The sequence below is a fragment of the Eumetopias jubatus genome, unplaced genomic scaffold (assembly GCF_037043125.1).
Source record: "Eumetopias jubatus isolate StellerSeaLion01/CBP00866 unplaced genomic scaffold, mEumJub1_p1.0 scaffold_6, whole genome shotgun sequence".
NCBI classification, from domain to species: domain Eukaryota; kingdom Metazoa; phylum Chordata; class Mammalia; order Carnivora; family Otariidae; genus Eumetopias; species Eumetopias jubatus.
Window position 1 is genome coordinate 45,137,899 of NW_028274812.1, and position 15,424 is coordinate 45,153,322.

At 40.4% G+C, this 15,424-nt stretch overlaps 1 protein-coding gene across 2 annotated transcripts in view; it reads left to right on the forward strand.

Moving 5' to 3' along the window:
* The window catches only part of ROS1 (ROS proto-oncogene 1, receptor tyrosine kinase), a 105,420-nt gene that overhangs the window by 89,677 nt on the left and 319 nt on the right, over window positions 1-15,424 (forward strand). For both annotated transcript variants that reach the window (XM_088024259.1, XM_088024260.1), the window contains exon 43: window positions 7,064-7,227. In XM_088024259.1, the coding sequence (XP_087880385.1) occupies window positions 7,064-7,227 (164 nt within the window). The remainder of the gene's footprint in view (window positions 1-7,063; window positions 7,228-15,424) is intronic.

Genomic DNA, 15,424 nt, shown 5'->3' on the forward strand with positions numbered 1-15,424 from the left:
TGAAAACCTTTGGTCTAGGGTTTGAGGAAAAACCCCAGCATGCCTAAGCATGAAATATATTTTTATTGGCTAGCAAACTAATCACTGCTCTGCATCTCTTACATATCTATCAAACACTCAGAAGTTTCCCTCAGAATTTCAGTTGTACCAAATTTTTATTATCCTGTTAGAATTTTATCTGGCCCATTTCCCACTGGGAGGTACCATGTACCTCATCACAATTACCCAATATTTTTGGATAGGCATTTTAGGAATCAATCATTGAATTGTACATTTTGATTGATGTGTTCATTTATTTTGGAGAGGATGGAGGTGGATAATTACTGGGTGGTTGTGGAGCAGAAAAATGTAGGTATGTTGAACTTTGCTCTACCAAGGTGTATCCAGATATGCAACTAGAAAGAGGAGGAAGACAGGATGCTAGAAAAGTGCGAGAAAAACATTCCAGTTTATGGGCAGACAAAAATATTCTATGTAACACTTGTGTTCTATATTTATATAACATACATTTATATAACTTCTCCAAATATATAACTTAATATTCTATATAACTCTATGTTGAATAATTCATTGGTTGGATATATTATTGCCCTAATTTTATAAAAATATCATTCCCTTAAAGCCCAGATTTTCCATTGGTGGCTTTGAAGTTCATTTGAACACCGGTCACTAAAGAGTGAACAATGCTCTCAGCCCCCTAAGGGTTGCATGCTCTCAGAGCCCTGGGAAGGGTTAAGGATCCATGGCCAACCAGGAAAACAAGTGTGCTAGGAAATGGAGCTCTCAGCCATGCCATTCAATCTGGCCACGGCCTTAAGTTGTCATGATAAAGATTAACTACTCTCCTTAGAGTACAGAGGAAACTGATTTTTATTTGAAGCAGTTCTCTGAGATCACAGGCCCAGCTTAGAGGGTTGAAAGTCTGCACTGAGCCGCGCTGCACCTTCTATTCACTGCCTAAATGCTCAGCACCTGGATGCACTCTGGGTCAGGTGAGCCCATAGATGGCTACGCTGTGCTCAACTATTAATGGAATGCAGGAGTTCAGAGCATTCCTGCCCTTCTTTCCATAGCCTGGGATGTATGGTGGAAAGCCCGGTCCTCAGTATTCTCTTCAACTTTCAGTTTGCACAACATCCACGCCACTCTTGAGAAGAAACGGGATCAAAGGGCAATCTACTTCAAGTGAGAGCTCTTGGGGGTTTTCTGACAGATGTGTCACAGCAGTAACTGAAACTACTGGAGAGAATTTCAAATGTAGGAGGTGACAATGGGAGGGCATGAAGGTTCACCATCTTATTTTTACCTCTTAGAAAATATGTACACCTAGATGCTAATTGGGCCTCTTTGGGATTGGTTATAATGAGTAAGGGAGTTCTGGAAAATCTGTATTTTATGTGCTTTGTTTCAATACCTATAGAAACTCATCCCCTTCATACTGAAAGATGCTGTGAAAATTTCATCTGTTAAATTTCAATTGCTTTATGAATTCAAGGACTTTAATACTCACAGAGACCAATAATGAACATGGCTAATGAGTCTCATGCTATTTTAAAAAAACACTGAACATTGAGGCAAAGAAGAGTAAAGGGTTGGCATGGTGAATGGAGGAATTTGAACCTGAACACTTAGCCAAGTGAAATATTTCAAGTATGAGTGAGTATTTTGTAGAGCTAGAAAAACCAGCCTAGGGAAATTTTAACAAAGCGAATGACCTGTAAGTTTATTTAGAGTACTATGCTCGAATATTTGTAACTATAACGTAGGATGAGTGCGATATTGAATTGTGGCAAGTGCAGGATTGTAAGGGAAGACCCGATGCCAAAGGTATAGTTGCTGTTACTAATTTACCTGAAAGATAGGAGAAATGCATGTTTTAGGAGTTGTTATATTCATAAACTCCTTTTTGTTCCACTGCCTCCTCAATGCTGTTTAAGAGTGCAAGTTGCACTCCTTATTTTTAAATGACTATTGCTTTCTAGAGCTCCTCTTTTCTTTTCTTTTTTTTTTAAAATTTTTATTGTTATGTTAATCACCATATATTACATCATTTGTTTTGGTGTAGTGTTCCATGATTCATTGTTTGTTCATAACACCCAGTGCTCCATGCAGAATGTGCCCTCTTTAATACCCATCACCAGGCTAACCCATCCCCCTACCCTCCTCCCCTCTAGAACCCTCAGTTTGTTTTTCAGAGTCCATCATCTCTCCTGGTTCGTCTCCCCCTCTGACTTACTCCCCTTCATTCTTCCTCTCCTGCTATCTTCTTCTTTTTCTTTTTTCTTAAAATATGTTGCGTTATTTGTTTCAGAAGTACAGATCTGTGATTCAACAGTCTTGCACAATTCACAGCGCTCACCGTAGCACATACCCTCCCCAATGTCTATCACCCAGCCACCCCATCCCTCCCACCCCCGACCACTCCAGCAACCCTCAGTTTGTTCCTGAGATTAAGAATTCCTCATATCAGTGAGGTCATATGATACATGTCTTTCTCTGATTGACTTATTTCACTCAGCATAACACCCTCCAGTTCCATCCACGTCGTTGCAAATGGCAAGAGCTCATTCCTTTTGATGGCTGCATAATATTCCATTGTGTATATATACCACATCTTCTTTATCCATTCATCTGTCGATGGACATCTTGGAAGAGCTCCTCTTTTCTTAATCTAGGGCAATTCCCTGCTCCTTTGCTCCTGGATGGTGGGAGAGAAAGATTTGGTATACTATCAGGTCTATGTATTTGCCATCAGAAATTTAAGAATAATGATTGGGTTCAATGTAAATGAAAGCCCCTTAGACAAAAGACAATAGGGATGTCTGTTGAAATAAGTTACAGGGATTAAACAAGAGGCTGAACATCTGGAGGGTCGTTTGAGTGGGTGAGAAACAGTGGTGACTGTTAGGAATGGCTTCTTCCTCCTTGCACCTCCTTCCTTCTCCCCTTCTTTCTACCTTCTCACTTTTTCTTTTCTCTCCTTCTGAATCATCTCTGTTAAGTATCTTGAGACCTTTACAGAAATGAAGCAGTTTAGGGAGCCTGGGTGGCTCAGTCTGTTAAGCGGCTGCCTTTCGCTCAGATCATCGTCCCTGGGTCCTGAGATCCAGCCCTGCTTTGGGCTCCTTGCTCAGCGGGGAGCCTGCTTCTCCCTCTGCCTGCCACTCCCCATGCTTGTGCTCTCTCTCTCTCTCTTAAATAAATAAATAAAATCTTAAAAAAAGAAATGAAGCAGGTGGTAAATAAATAAAAAAACTTCATAGTTAACATATGGCAAGTCCTGAGAGATTCTAATTATTTTTGGCAATATCTTTGAATTGCAGCTGTATTTTCAAAAGGGATATGATTCCTATGGCAAAGTATACTTTCTCCTCACAACTTTTAGGACAACCCTTAGGTGAATCATCAAGATTCTGCTTTAACTATTGGTTAAAATTGCATGATCGAATATAGTTATGATATTTTATTTCTAATAAAGAGTCTAATCATCCTTCATTCAAATCTTTGTATCACCCCTGTTTTTAAATGAGAGGTTATAAAGAAACATGTAAAAGATAGGTTCTCAGCCTTGATTCTCATTTTTAAGAAGTAGAGCCAAGTTTGGCACTTTATATTGAGAACGTAAATTCCTTGTCATGTATCTGAAGTTATCAGATGAATACTGGAAATAGACCACTATTAGGTTTCCCCATAATACTCTGATATTGAGTACCAACTCTGACCTGAGGTGCTTGTCAAGAAATGAAAGAGATGAAAGTGGACTTTTCAGGCCATACTATAATGGAACGGAGGTTTTCCATCATAATTTCTAACATAAATACTAGCTATTTTAAATACGATACCTATCGTGATTTCTTGGTCATTGTCATCCAGTGATCGAATACCTTACCCTAGCACCACTGCCATTACCTTAGTCCAAACCATCATTATCTCTCACCTCATCTTCTTTAATAACTTTAATAACTTCTTTGCTTCTCACTTGCCTCTCTACAATCCATTCATTCTCCACATATATCAGCTGGAGTAATTCCCTAAAAATGTGAAGATCATGGCTTCTTAAAAAACTTCAACAGCTTCCCATCATAGTGCCATAAAATCCAACTCCTAGCCTGGCCTATGAGACCTGCATGATCTCCCCTTCTTCTTCTGATCTCCTTTCACACTCTCCCCCTCAAGGATGGCTCTTTGGCCACACTGGCGTTCTTTCAGTTTCTAAAATGAGCCAAGCTCTTTCCAAATTTAGGAATTTACACATGCTTTTTCGTCTTCTAGTATGTTCCCTGCATCCTATCCCCACCATGTTCCCATGAGTAGCATCTTATTTTCCTACCAAGTTCCTTGGCTTAAATGTCATTTCTTCTGAGTGTACTTCTGAGAGCAACTTACTAAAAATGTTCCATCTCTATTAGAGATCACATTTGTTTTCTTTAGTACATTTTTTTAGAACTTGTAATTTGTAATTGTATATTAATCTGTTGATATGGTAGTACGAATATTTTTTAAAGATTTATTTATTTATTTTTAGAGAGAGTGAGAATGAGTAAGCCAAGGGTGGAGAGGGAGGAGGGGCAGGGCAAAGGGGAAGAGAGTCTCCAGCAGACTCCACAAGGAGCACAGAGCCCAACACAGGGCTCCACGCAGACCTCCATCCCATGACCCTGAGATCACCACCTAAGCCAAAACCAAGAGGCAGATGCTTAACGGACTGGGTCACCAAAGTGCCTCAGTAGTACCAATATTTTTAGATAGTTCCCAACTGATGTTTCATTATCAGTTTTTCTCTCCCTGCCACCAATCTGCCCTCTAGCTCCAGGAAGTAAAAAAAAAAAAAGAAGAGCAGGTACTTGACTTTTTTAGTAAGTCATAGACTCAAAAGCCAGGTTCGGAGGAGAGAGAGGTTATCTAGAATCCTTTAGCTCCTTGTTGGTATGCCAAATGCCAGGTTTGAGTGACTAAAACCTATAATTCTGTGTAAGGATAATCTAATTAAAAAGAGGGAGCAGTAGAAACCCCATTCCTTCCCCGCCGTTGAGCCCTGGGGGAAGTGGGAAGAAGAGACATTGACGGATGGAGGTGGGAGGGTGAGGATGTTGGCTATCCAGGTTCTGAGAAACCTCTTGCAGGCTTCAGTTAGACCAAGTATGGGCAACTGCCCACCTCAGCCAATTTGGGAGGATGGCAACTTGATCATTGAGCAGGGGACCCCTCCCCCATATTGACATGGAGACCCAGCATCAGGAATAAGGTAAGGCATGTCCAGACAGAGAAGGTCAAGCTTGCACTTCCAAGCCTCCTTTGTTTCCCATGCAGCGTGAACATTTTGTTGAAAACTAGAGATTCAGCCAAGGAGCATCCTATAGGGACACAACAGAAACAGGAATGGATCCCCTGGGCCTTGTGAGCATATACAGGACATGATGCAGTCTCAGAGAAGGTTATGGCTAGAGAGAGGAAAGGGAGAAGTTCAGCGGGAGCTGGGTGCAAAGAAAATGTAAGGAAACCATGGGCTGCCTGTCTTAGGAATGGACCAGACCAGTCACTCCTCACTGAATTCCTGATCATCCTACTCTGATACAAGCAAAGATCCGGAGGACACAGAGGGGTCCAAAGGGTTCTTCACTGCCATTATAAGTCACACAGGACTTTCACCCAACATCTATGCTGCCACCATCTTGTAGAACAGGACAGAGGGAGTAGGAATAGCATAAAAATAGAGATTGAGTTACTAAGCAGAGAAGACTGAGCATGACTCAAAAAGATCATTTAAAATATTGAATCACACCAGGTTTTAAACTGCATTGTATTTAATGAAGTTAATTTTTTTCCTCTTAGGTGGGGGCTCCAAAAAAGACCTAATTAATAGCAGACAATGTAAAAGAGCTACATTTTTTCCTGTTCATAGGAGTTGTAGTGAGATAGATTTTTGTCACCTTCTTACATTTACTGTTTGTAGCCCTATGAGGACAGGAACCACACTACCACATCCCCAGCTCTTGATATACTGCTGGTATATAATAAGTGTCCAACAAATCTTTGCTGAATGAATGAACACAATTAAGAGTGCTACACAGACATTTCTTAGACAACTGTTAAGGAAAAAATAATGTTTAATAAACCAGCTATTACTGGGGCGCTTGGGTGGCTCAGTTGTTAAGCGTCTGCCTTCAGCTTGGGTCATGATCCCAGCGTCCTGGAATCGAGTCCCGCATCGGGCTCCCTGCTCCTCGGGAAGCCTGCTTCTCCCTCTCCCTCTCCCCCTGCTTGTGTTCCCTCTCTCGCTGTGTCTCTCTTTGTCAAAAAAATAAATAAAATCTTAAAAAGAAAAATAAACCAGCTATCACTGTCTGAGGAAACTGAGTCTCTTACTTAACCTGACGGTATAATGAAGAGTAAAAGAATTATAACTGGATGTTTCTACCTCAGGTTCTGCCACTCAAGATCTATGTGGCTTGGAGTAATCTTAGATTTTATTTTATTTTTTTTAAAAGATTTTGTTTATTTATTTGAGAGAGAGAATGAGATAGAGAGAGAGAGCACGAGAGGGGGGAGTCAGAGGGAGGAGCAGACTCCTTGCTGTGCAGGGAGCCCGATGCAGGACTCGATCCTGGAACTCCAGGATCATGACCTGAGCCGAAGGCAGTCGCTTAACAAACTGAGCCACTCAGGCACCCTTAGATTTTATTTTAGATGTCAGTGTATGAATGTAAAAATCTTCCTAGTCTTCAGTAATTTTTACAGCTGTCAATTCCCTTATGCATTGAGTAATTGTTCTCCAGCCATCTATTTATCTGTTTATTTGGATTAATAACTGTTAAAAATAATAGCTTTTCAAAAGAAATAGCTTTTCAAAAGAAAGGTGTTATGTAACAAAGGTAGTAATATTGCAAGGCACTATTAAATCAGAAACCAAAGATTTTGTTCTGGTTTATTTATATTAATTATGGAAAACTGGCAATAAGTCAAATATGTTGCCTTCTGAAATGATCTTACGTGGACTATCAGTACTGGTTGCCTGATGATCTCCAATCACCGTTTACTTTCATGTCTTTACCCGTGTATCCAGGTGGGATTTATTGACCCAGTGCTGGGCTCAAGAACCTGAACAAAGACCTACTTTCCACAAAATTCAAGACCAGCTTCAGTTATTCAGAAATGTTTCCTTAAAGAATATTTCTCAATGCAGAGAAGAAGCAGACCCCAGTGGAGTCATAAATGAAGGCTTTGAAGGTAAGTTTGATTCTTTTTCAGAATTTTCTGGTTTTCTTTCCAGTGTGAACTGAAGAGGTTAAAACGAGATATACATAGAAGACATTTATGGTGAGTAAGAAGAGTAATATACTGGCACCATCCTCATAACAATGAAGTGCTCATTGTACTCCTCTTTGGAAATTATTTTTATTTGTGCACGAAATTAAAAAAAGAAGAATTGTGAGATGGCCCCTGGATTTATCATCTAAGATAGTAAGGAGGTGAATTAACATGTTAGAAATCTGTTTTCCTTCCCCTCCACCCCTCATACGAGTTTCAACCTCAAGTGCAGAGTTGAGTTAATTATAGAGGGTTAGTTGGTGGTACATTATGATCATTGGTCTACGCAGGGCTTCTCCCTTGTTTGTTTTGTCCCTTTATCTCCATATTCTTCTTCTGTTCTACTTCCTCTCTCCTCTGGCCCGGCAACCATTCTAATGCCTTTAATGTGTATCTTTTTATTTGTATGTTTTGCTGCAGAGTGTGTATTGTTTTGCACACACAGATGCTGCTGTGTTTGTAAAACTTCTTTTCTTTTTCATTGAGCCCTGTTTCTAAGAACCATCCGTGTTGCTATGTATGTATCTAATCATTGCTTCTAACTGCTGAGTAATTTTGTGATGATTATTGGAGTGGCTCACGCCTTGTTAAGGTCTAGTCTGAGTCCACAACCTCAGTAATTTGGTAAATGAGGCAATAATCTTCTGGAACCATTCTACTGTGATGGACAAACTAACCGTTTTTAGTTCAATGAAAAGTACAAAATAGAATTAAAACCCAGTAGTCACTTTCATTTCTAAAATCAGATTTGTAATATGTTCACCTCCTTGGCTGTAGAGAAATGAATTCTAAAATGAGCCACTTCACTTGCTCTAGAACTCCTTCTGGCTATTAAAAGTTCCCAGGGCCCTTTGTGAATGCAGACATTTTTGCTTAGAAATAAAGCTGGCAAGATGGACCACGAGTCAGAATCTCTCAGAAATCAGGCCCCTCAGTCTTTGCAGTGACTGATGATAAGAGGCTGACGGCCGTCGCGGAGTCCAGAGTGAGACCTTTGCCTGGAGTGATGCTCTTGATTAATAGCAGGGAAGATGACAAGGCACATGATGAACATCTGCTTGTCTTGCATGCTGTATTTCTGAATATGTATTGGGGGTAACTCAGACTCCATGACATGCATGGAAATAACACGGATCGCATCGCTTCTTTAAATGAACAGTCAGTGACAGACTGGAAAGGGCTGTGCTTGTCTTGAGCATGCCTCGTTACCCTCATCAGATAAGCCTTGGTAACAGCCCCACACTGGCTCCCCCTGCTTTCCGGTCTCGGAACCCCGCTGATTCTGAGTGTCAGCAGCCGAGCCCTGAGGGGTGCCAACTAGGGCATCAGCCCTTGTGGAGGGTTCTGTGCATATAGGTACCTGCGTGAAGACCACACAGGATAAGGAAAAACAGACCAGAAGCCATTCTAGGTACTATCAAATCCTCCTCATTTTCTAGGCATTTACTTAATGTATTTCTCTAAATGGAGTTTTGATAAAATTAAAAAAAATTATTTCAGCAGGTATTGACTTGTTGCAAGGCATAGTGTTAAGCACCTAAGTTTAATGTGTTCCATTAGGCTGTTTTAAGAAAAAAACAAAAAAGGAGGCAAGAATATTTCTTTCCCTTGAACAATTAAACTCCCTTGATTTTCTTTAATTTTGTATATAAAGTTTAATAGTGAGCGCCACTTTTATTGGCTGTCCTTGTCCCAGAACTGCATCTCTGTCCCTACTATTCTGTTGAAGCCATTTGAATCTGCTCCTCTTGGCCTGGTTCTTATTTGTGGTAACTACACATACAGAAACTTGAGAGAAACTGCAATCGGGGTTGTTTACCAATATGTAAAGGAAATCTTTTGTTCCTAAGATAAATAAATGGCAGTAACTGAGTAGAGCCCACTGTATAGACACGTGAATGGCAAGCAGAGTGTGGCTTCGCGTGCCTGGCGTTGAAAGAATGTTTTTCTTACTAAATCACTGCTCTTATCTCTGCAAGCAGCACTTAACTGAGAAGACCCTGATTCAAATTTGTGACTATCCCATTTGTAGACCTTATAAAATTAAGCACAATTATTATCGTTTTAAAGCCTTAAGAATTTCTATGTTATTTGACATCAGTCATCGAAATGACTCCTGATTCCTTTCCAGTTTTCCTTAGAATTTTTCCAATAATTAATCTGTCACTGCTCTCGCTATTCTATTTCATAACTGCATCTACATTTTCAAGATCTTTGTTATGAAAGTAATTTATGTTTATGGTTAAAAAACGTATAAAATTATCTAAACAGAATAAAAAGCAAAAGTCTCCTACTTCCTCTCTACCCTTACTCTCCAGTGCTCGCCATAGTTAGCAACTTGATTATACGCTCTTAGATATTTTATATGCATATACAACCAATTATAGAAATATTTATGTATGTTTATGTGTGTATTGGCTGGATTCAGAGATAAAACTGATGTAATCTAGAGGACTGAGTGGGATATAGATTCTCTGGTCAGGGCGATACTATCTTTTTTCTAGTAAGTGAGGTGATGTGTAAGGATTTGGGGAGCAGGAAGCATTTTCTCTTGCCACTGAGAGGGAGTTCGTGTTCTGTGGGAGTCCAGAGGAAGGACGCCAAGTCCATATCATGTGTCAGAGAGTCAATAAAAGCCAGTGGGAAGGGGTTACTTCCAAGCTGAGTTTTGCAGGGAGGTGAGAAAAACAGTATTTCAGGATAGAAGGCACAGTATGTAGAAAAGCAGGGGATAATAGAGAATGGGGTGTACACGGAACTGCATGTAGTTTATCACATATGAGGCTGGGAGATGGCAAGGGAGGAAATTGGAGGGAGAGTAGTCATACATAAAAAAAATCAGGTAAAACAATGAAAATGAGTGGGAGCTGAATTAATGAATGGTAACAGGTACAGAGAGGAGGAAACAAAGTCCAGAGGTAGATGTTGTAGGACTTGGCATCTAACTTGAGTGACAGAGAGAGGAGACAATGGTGAATCCTAGTGATTTGTGAAAATAGGTGAAAAGTGGTGCTCTTCCCAGAGGCGGGGCATAGGAGGAAGAATAGCTTGGCACAGATTTGGTTTCAGCTGGCTGTGGGCTAAGTGGAGAAACCTCATATTCAGTTGAAAGATCTGTCCTATAAATATAGGTAGCTGAAGTCAAAGGTGTACACGAGATCATTCAATTAGAGTGTATAGAACAAGAAGAGGAGTGAATGGTGGATGGGACCTAGAGAACAGCCAAGATATTAGGGATTGGCAAAGAAAGATGGTGGCACAGAGAGGAGAAGCCAGAAAGGGACAGGAAGGTCGTAAGAGAGTGTTGTCATATCCAAAGGAGAGAGGCTCGTGAAGGAGGGAGTGGTCAAATGCCGCAGAGGTAGAGAGTTCCAGGGGGGTGCAAGGATCTTACAGTTGACATGTAATGTATTTTAAAATCTAACTCTTTGCTCATGGAGTCCTTTCCTTCTAATGTGTGCAGACATTTTATAAACATCACAGAGGCTGCCATAAGGGGTTTAAGAGGGCCTGAGAGCTGAGCTTTACCTTAGCCTCTACCAGAAGTCTCCGTGAACCCGTAAGACAATCTTTTCACTATGTTGCATTACCTAGTTCATCTGTGAGGCTGAGATAAGTAACAAACAATGCTCACATTAAATATAGAGAACAAAACCCTTTTTGTGAATGGCTTTTATTTATTTTTCTCATCTTTTTTTTTTAAAATTTAAATTCAATTAGCCAACAAATAGTACATCATTAGTTTCAGATGCCCAGGGCTCATCACATCACGTGCCCTCCTTAATGCCCATCACCCAATTACCCCATTCCCTCACCCAACTCCCCTCCAGCAACCCTCAGTTTGTCTCCCATAGTTAAGGGTCTCTCATGGTTTGTCTCCTTCTCTGATGGCTTCCCATTCAGTTTTCCCTCCCTTCCCCTATGATCTTCTGCACTGTTTCTTATATTCCACATATGAGTGAAACCATATGATAATTGTCTCTCTCTGATTGATTTACTTCACTCAGCATAATACCCTCTAGTTCAGCTAATCTTATTGTAGCCCTTTTTTATGTGCCCTTTACTGTGCTATGTGGGTTAACTCATTAAATACTCAATAGTCTTATGGCATGGGTATTATATCACCATTTTACAGATGAGAAGACTGAGATTTAGCAGTTTGCCAGTGGCCATACTGCTGAGGTGGGGCTGGAGTATGGCTTCTACTCTCAGCCTTCACAGAAACATGGCTGTCGTAAGGAAAATACCCACACGCTTTCCCCAATTTGTTATCAGTAGTGTGCTGTGCAGCTAGGCATAGTGAAAGAACTTACTACTTCTGGCTTGCTAGAAAAGATACCCCGATTTGTCCTGGTCATTTAGGTGCCAAGTTGTTGGCAGGCTGAATTAAAATTCTAAGCAATATTCAAAAAATAGTGAAGCAGACAAACATGCAGAGTAATGATGCAGGAAGAGTTTAACAGGGAATATAATCAAACTTTGGATAATTTAGATAGAAACAAGCAATTCTGTGCCATGACAGAAATTCAATTTTAGTAAAAGAGAAATTCTCATTCTGTTATTTACAATGAATGTAAATCCTGCAGGTAAGGAATAGAAAGAGATATGGGAGTCACTAAAAATTTTGATTATTGAGATGTGACTGAACAAAAGGGGCAGAGAGAAGAAAGGGACTGACAGGCAGAGTTTGCATATTTGCAAAGGATAGAAATCATAAAACCATCCCTTCAAGGGAAGCCTAGGCTTAATTACCTTTTTAATAAGAGAGAATGTGTTTAATAATAGTTCACCGCTCTGCAGACTGGTGGGCATATTTAGCAAAGGAGTAAGATGTCTGTCTTGACTGTTACTATTGGAGATACATAAGAGGGTAAGAAAGCCATTGGAAGGACTTTTCTTAAAAGAGAAAAAAAAGCTGGGGGTGGTGGGCATTAGGGTTGCAGGGAGCAATAATACCATGCTTATCCTCTGGTCCCACTGACCTAATGGGGTAGAGAGGGGATAGAGAGAGATTAGTAACATATCTGGGCATCTAGTAAAAATATCCCAGTGACTTCATCCAAACATTTTTGTAAACATCACCTCATCAGTCCCAGAGAGTTCTACAGGAAACAAATCTAAATGCTCCTCTGCTGTTCTAAACATAGCCAGTCAGCCGGCATATGTCTCGTCTGTAAATACCCTGTCTTGCTTGGAAGTCTTTATTTTAATATTTCCCTCTTAAAGAAAGGATTGCTGAGCACATGCTATCTTTGTTCAGGATCTCTGCCTTAAGGTCTGACCTGCAGGCTTTCTATTCAGTTTTAAACAAAAATAAACAAACAAAACACCCTCCTCCCCACCATCTCTCAGAAGTTCTTTATGCAATAAGAAGATGTACTAATTGCTGAAAGCTTGCCAGGGTCAAGTTACTAAATATTGCTCTAAGTACTCTAAACCAATGAAGAAGTTAGCTAATGATTTTTCTTTGATGTGCGGTGCCAGAATTTGTCAAAAGAATTTATCTGCCTTATAGAAAAGTTTTTTTTTTTTCAAATAACTCAACAAGGGGCAAAAAAAAATAAAATAAAATAAAATAAAATCACGTATGGGTTGAACGTTTCCAAATATGCTATTTAATGGATTAAAGGTATGAAAATGAAGCTGCTGATAACATGAGTAGCTAGACCTTTATTATAGGTTTAAGTTTTGAAATTTTCTCAACTTTCCTTTAGCCTCGTTTCTTTAAGCCTTTTCAGGAACATCCTAATTTCCTCAATAACCTGGGCCCCTGGACAATTTAAAGTTAAATATCTTATTTCTTCCTATCACTTTTTGGTATTTTTGGTTGCTATCATCATATATAGAAAACTGTTCTTATGAGTGTCTCAATGGCTCTTAGTGCATGTTGACCATCATCCTAACAGCAGGACGCTCCCAAAGATTAAAGCACTTAGGCATTAACCAAGCTTGGCATCTGATTTCTATGGGGTTGATATTTTATAACACTACGTGACTATCTGTGTGGTTGCAGTGGCCTATCATGATGTTTGAATGATGAAGAGGAACACGAAATGATGGCCAGGAGTCTGTGAGCCTGTCACTCCGCCATCTTGTCCCTCAGCAGTGTGGGAAGGTGGGCAAACAAATGCGCACCTCATAAGACAGAGCAGGGCCGGTGGTTCGTGTGCTCTTACAATAAAATAAGATTCGTAGTTCAGGCAGATCCATTAAATTCCATTGGCAAAAAGTAGCTACAGTGGTTCCTCCTTCAGTCCTTTGACGTTGTTTCTTTCCCCCATATTTCCATTTAAATTCACTCCAAAGAAACCCAACCTGGGTGTACATCAGGGCTAAGGGCAGAGGGTTGGCAACACAGCCGACCTCACCCTCCTTAGTGACACCCATCTGGATGCTTCTTGCTGGAAGAATGATGGAGACAAAGGAAGGACCACCCTCTGTTGACTGAAATGTTTCTGATTTGTAAAATATGGTCCATTTTGAAAGAACAGTAATATTTCTAATCATAAATTTTTCATCCAGGTAATAACACTCGGCAATTGGAAAGCACTGATCACCAACAAACAATTCCCATAATACACATTTATATATTTATGTTTATATTGTGTACTTGTCCCTTTTGATTACCTAGATTTTGTGAAATGTTTCAGAAGCTCTGCTATTAGGTTTCTGCAAGAATTCTTCTACTTTTCTATGGAAAAAAGTCAGTCTTTAAGTAGAGAAAGACAAACTAATAATGAGCGTAATTGTGAAGAAGGCCGATTACCCTCTAGCTGCCCATTTTTCTGCCCAGCCACCCTGACCCCACACATGAGCATCCAGAGTCTGTGCCTCTCAAGAACTCCTATGGGGCACACTGCCCACCCACTTGGCTCCTCCTCACAGGGCACAGCAGCTCTGCCCTTCCATCGGGGAGGGTGAATATGGGGACACTGTCTGGGTTCAAATTACAGCTGTGTGACCTTGGGCAAGTTATTTAAGCCCTCTGTGCCTTAGTTTCCCCAAATGTTAAATGGGGATGATACCAACATCTACTTAATAGAAGAGTGAGTTAATATACGTATATAGTTTAGAACAGTGCCCGGCACATAGTACATTCTCCGTGTGAACAACAACAATAATGATCACTGTTATTATATTTCATGACATTTTCCTTCTCCCTCAACTTTGTCATCAAAACTTGCCAGGCCTCTCCATTTCCTGTCAGCCTTATGAGGTCATAAGCGTGCCAGTTTATTTGCTAAGTAGTACCAATGCAATGTGCCCCAGGGAGATAGACAGCTGAGGGGGACCATTCACACCAGTTCACACTCAGGGCGCTCTTGCTTCAGGGTCCTTGTTCTCTGCTGTTCTCTTTCCCTTGAACTTGAACGTTCTTCCTCAGATACCCAAGTGCTGAATTCTCTCACTCAGTTCCGGTCCCTCCCTGCCATGTACCTCGTTAGAGAGGACTTTGCTGACATTTCATCTAAAGTAGCTACCCCCTTCCGCCCCCACCGTTATTTTCTTGCCTCCCTTTGCTGCCACTCGTCACCACCCAACACAGACTTAGTTGGCTGCTAGTTTATTGTCTGTCTCCCCCCCATTAGAATGTAAACCCCAAAGAGGAACAACTTTGCTTTGTTCATTGTTGTCTCATCAATACTTAGAACACAGCCTGGCATGTGTTGAGCATCCAATAAATATCTCACTATATGATTAAATTACTCAATCGAAAAGAATATATCTTTCAAGGTGGATATTTTAGCGGGCGGACTAAAAGGTAAGCACTTTAGACAAAAAGGGCCATTGTAAGGCCACTTAATTCCTACCTCTGAGGCTGTGAACTGTTCACTTATGGCAGAGTTATCCTCTCTGCGCTCTCCTCACATCTTGCATATTCCTTTGTTATATACAGCACACATTGTCCTTCTATAGTAATGTTTCTGCTCCCCTACTAGACGACGGTAGCCTCAAAGACACGGAGCATATCTTGTTTCTTTGTATTCCCTGGTGGTTCTCATAAGTGCTTGCTGATCCAGTGTTTATGGTTGGTATTGTTATAATTCTTGTACAGTCTGTATATTAGAGATACAGAAAGTCAAATAGATACTACTATAACTTTTACATTGTTTTT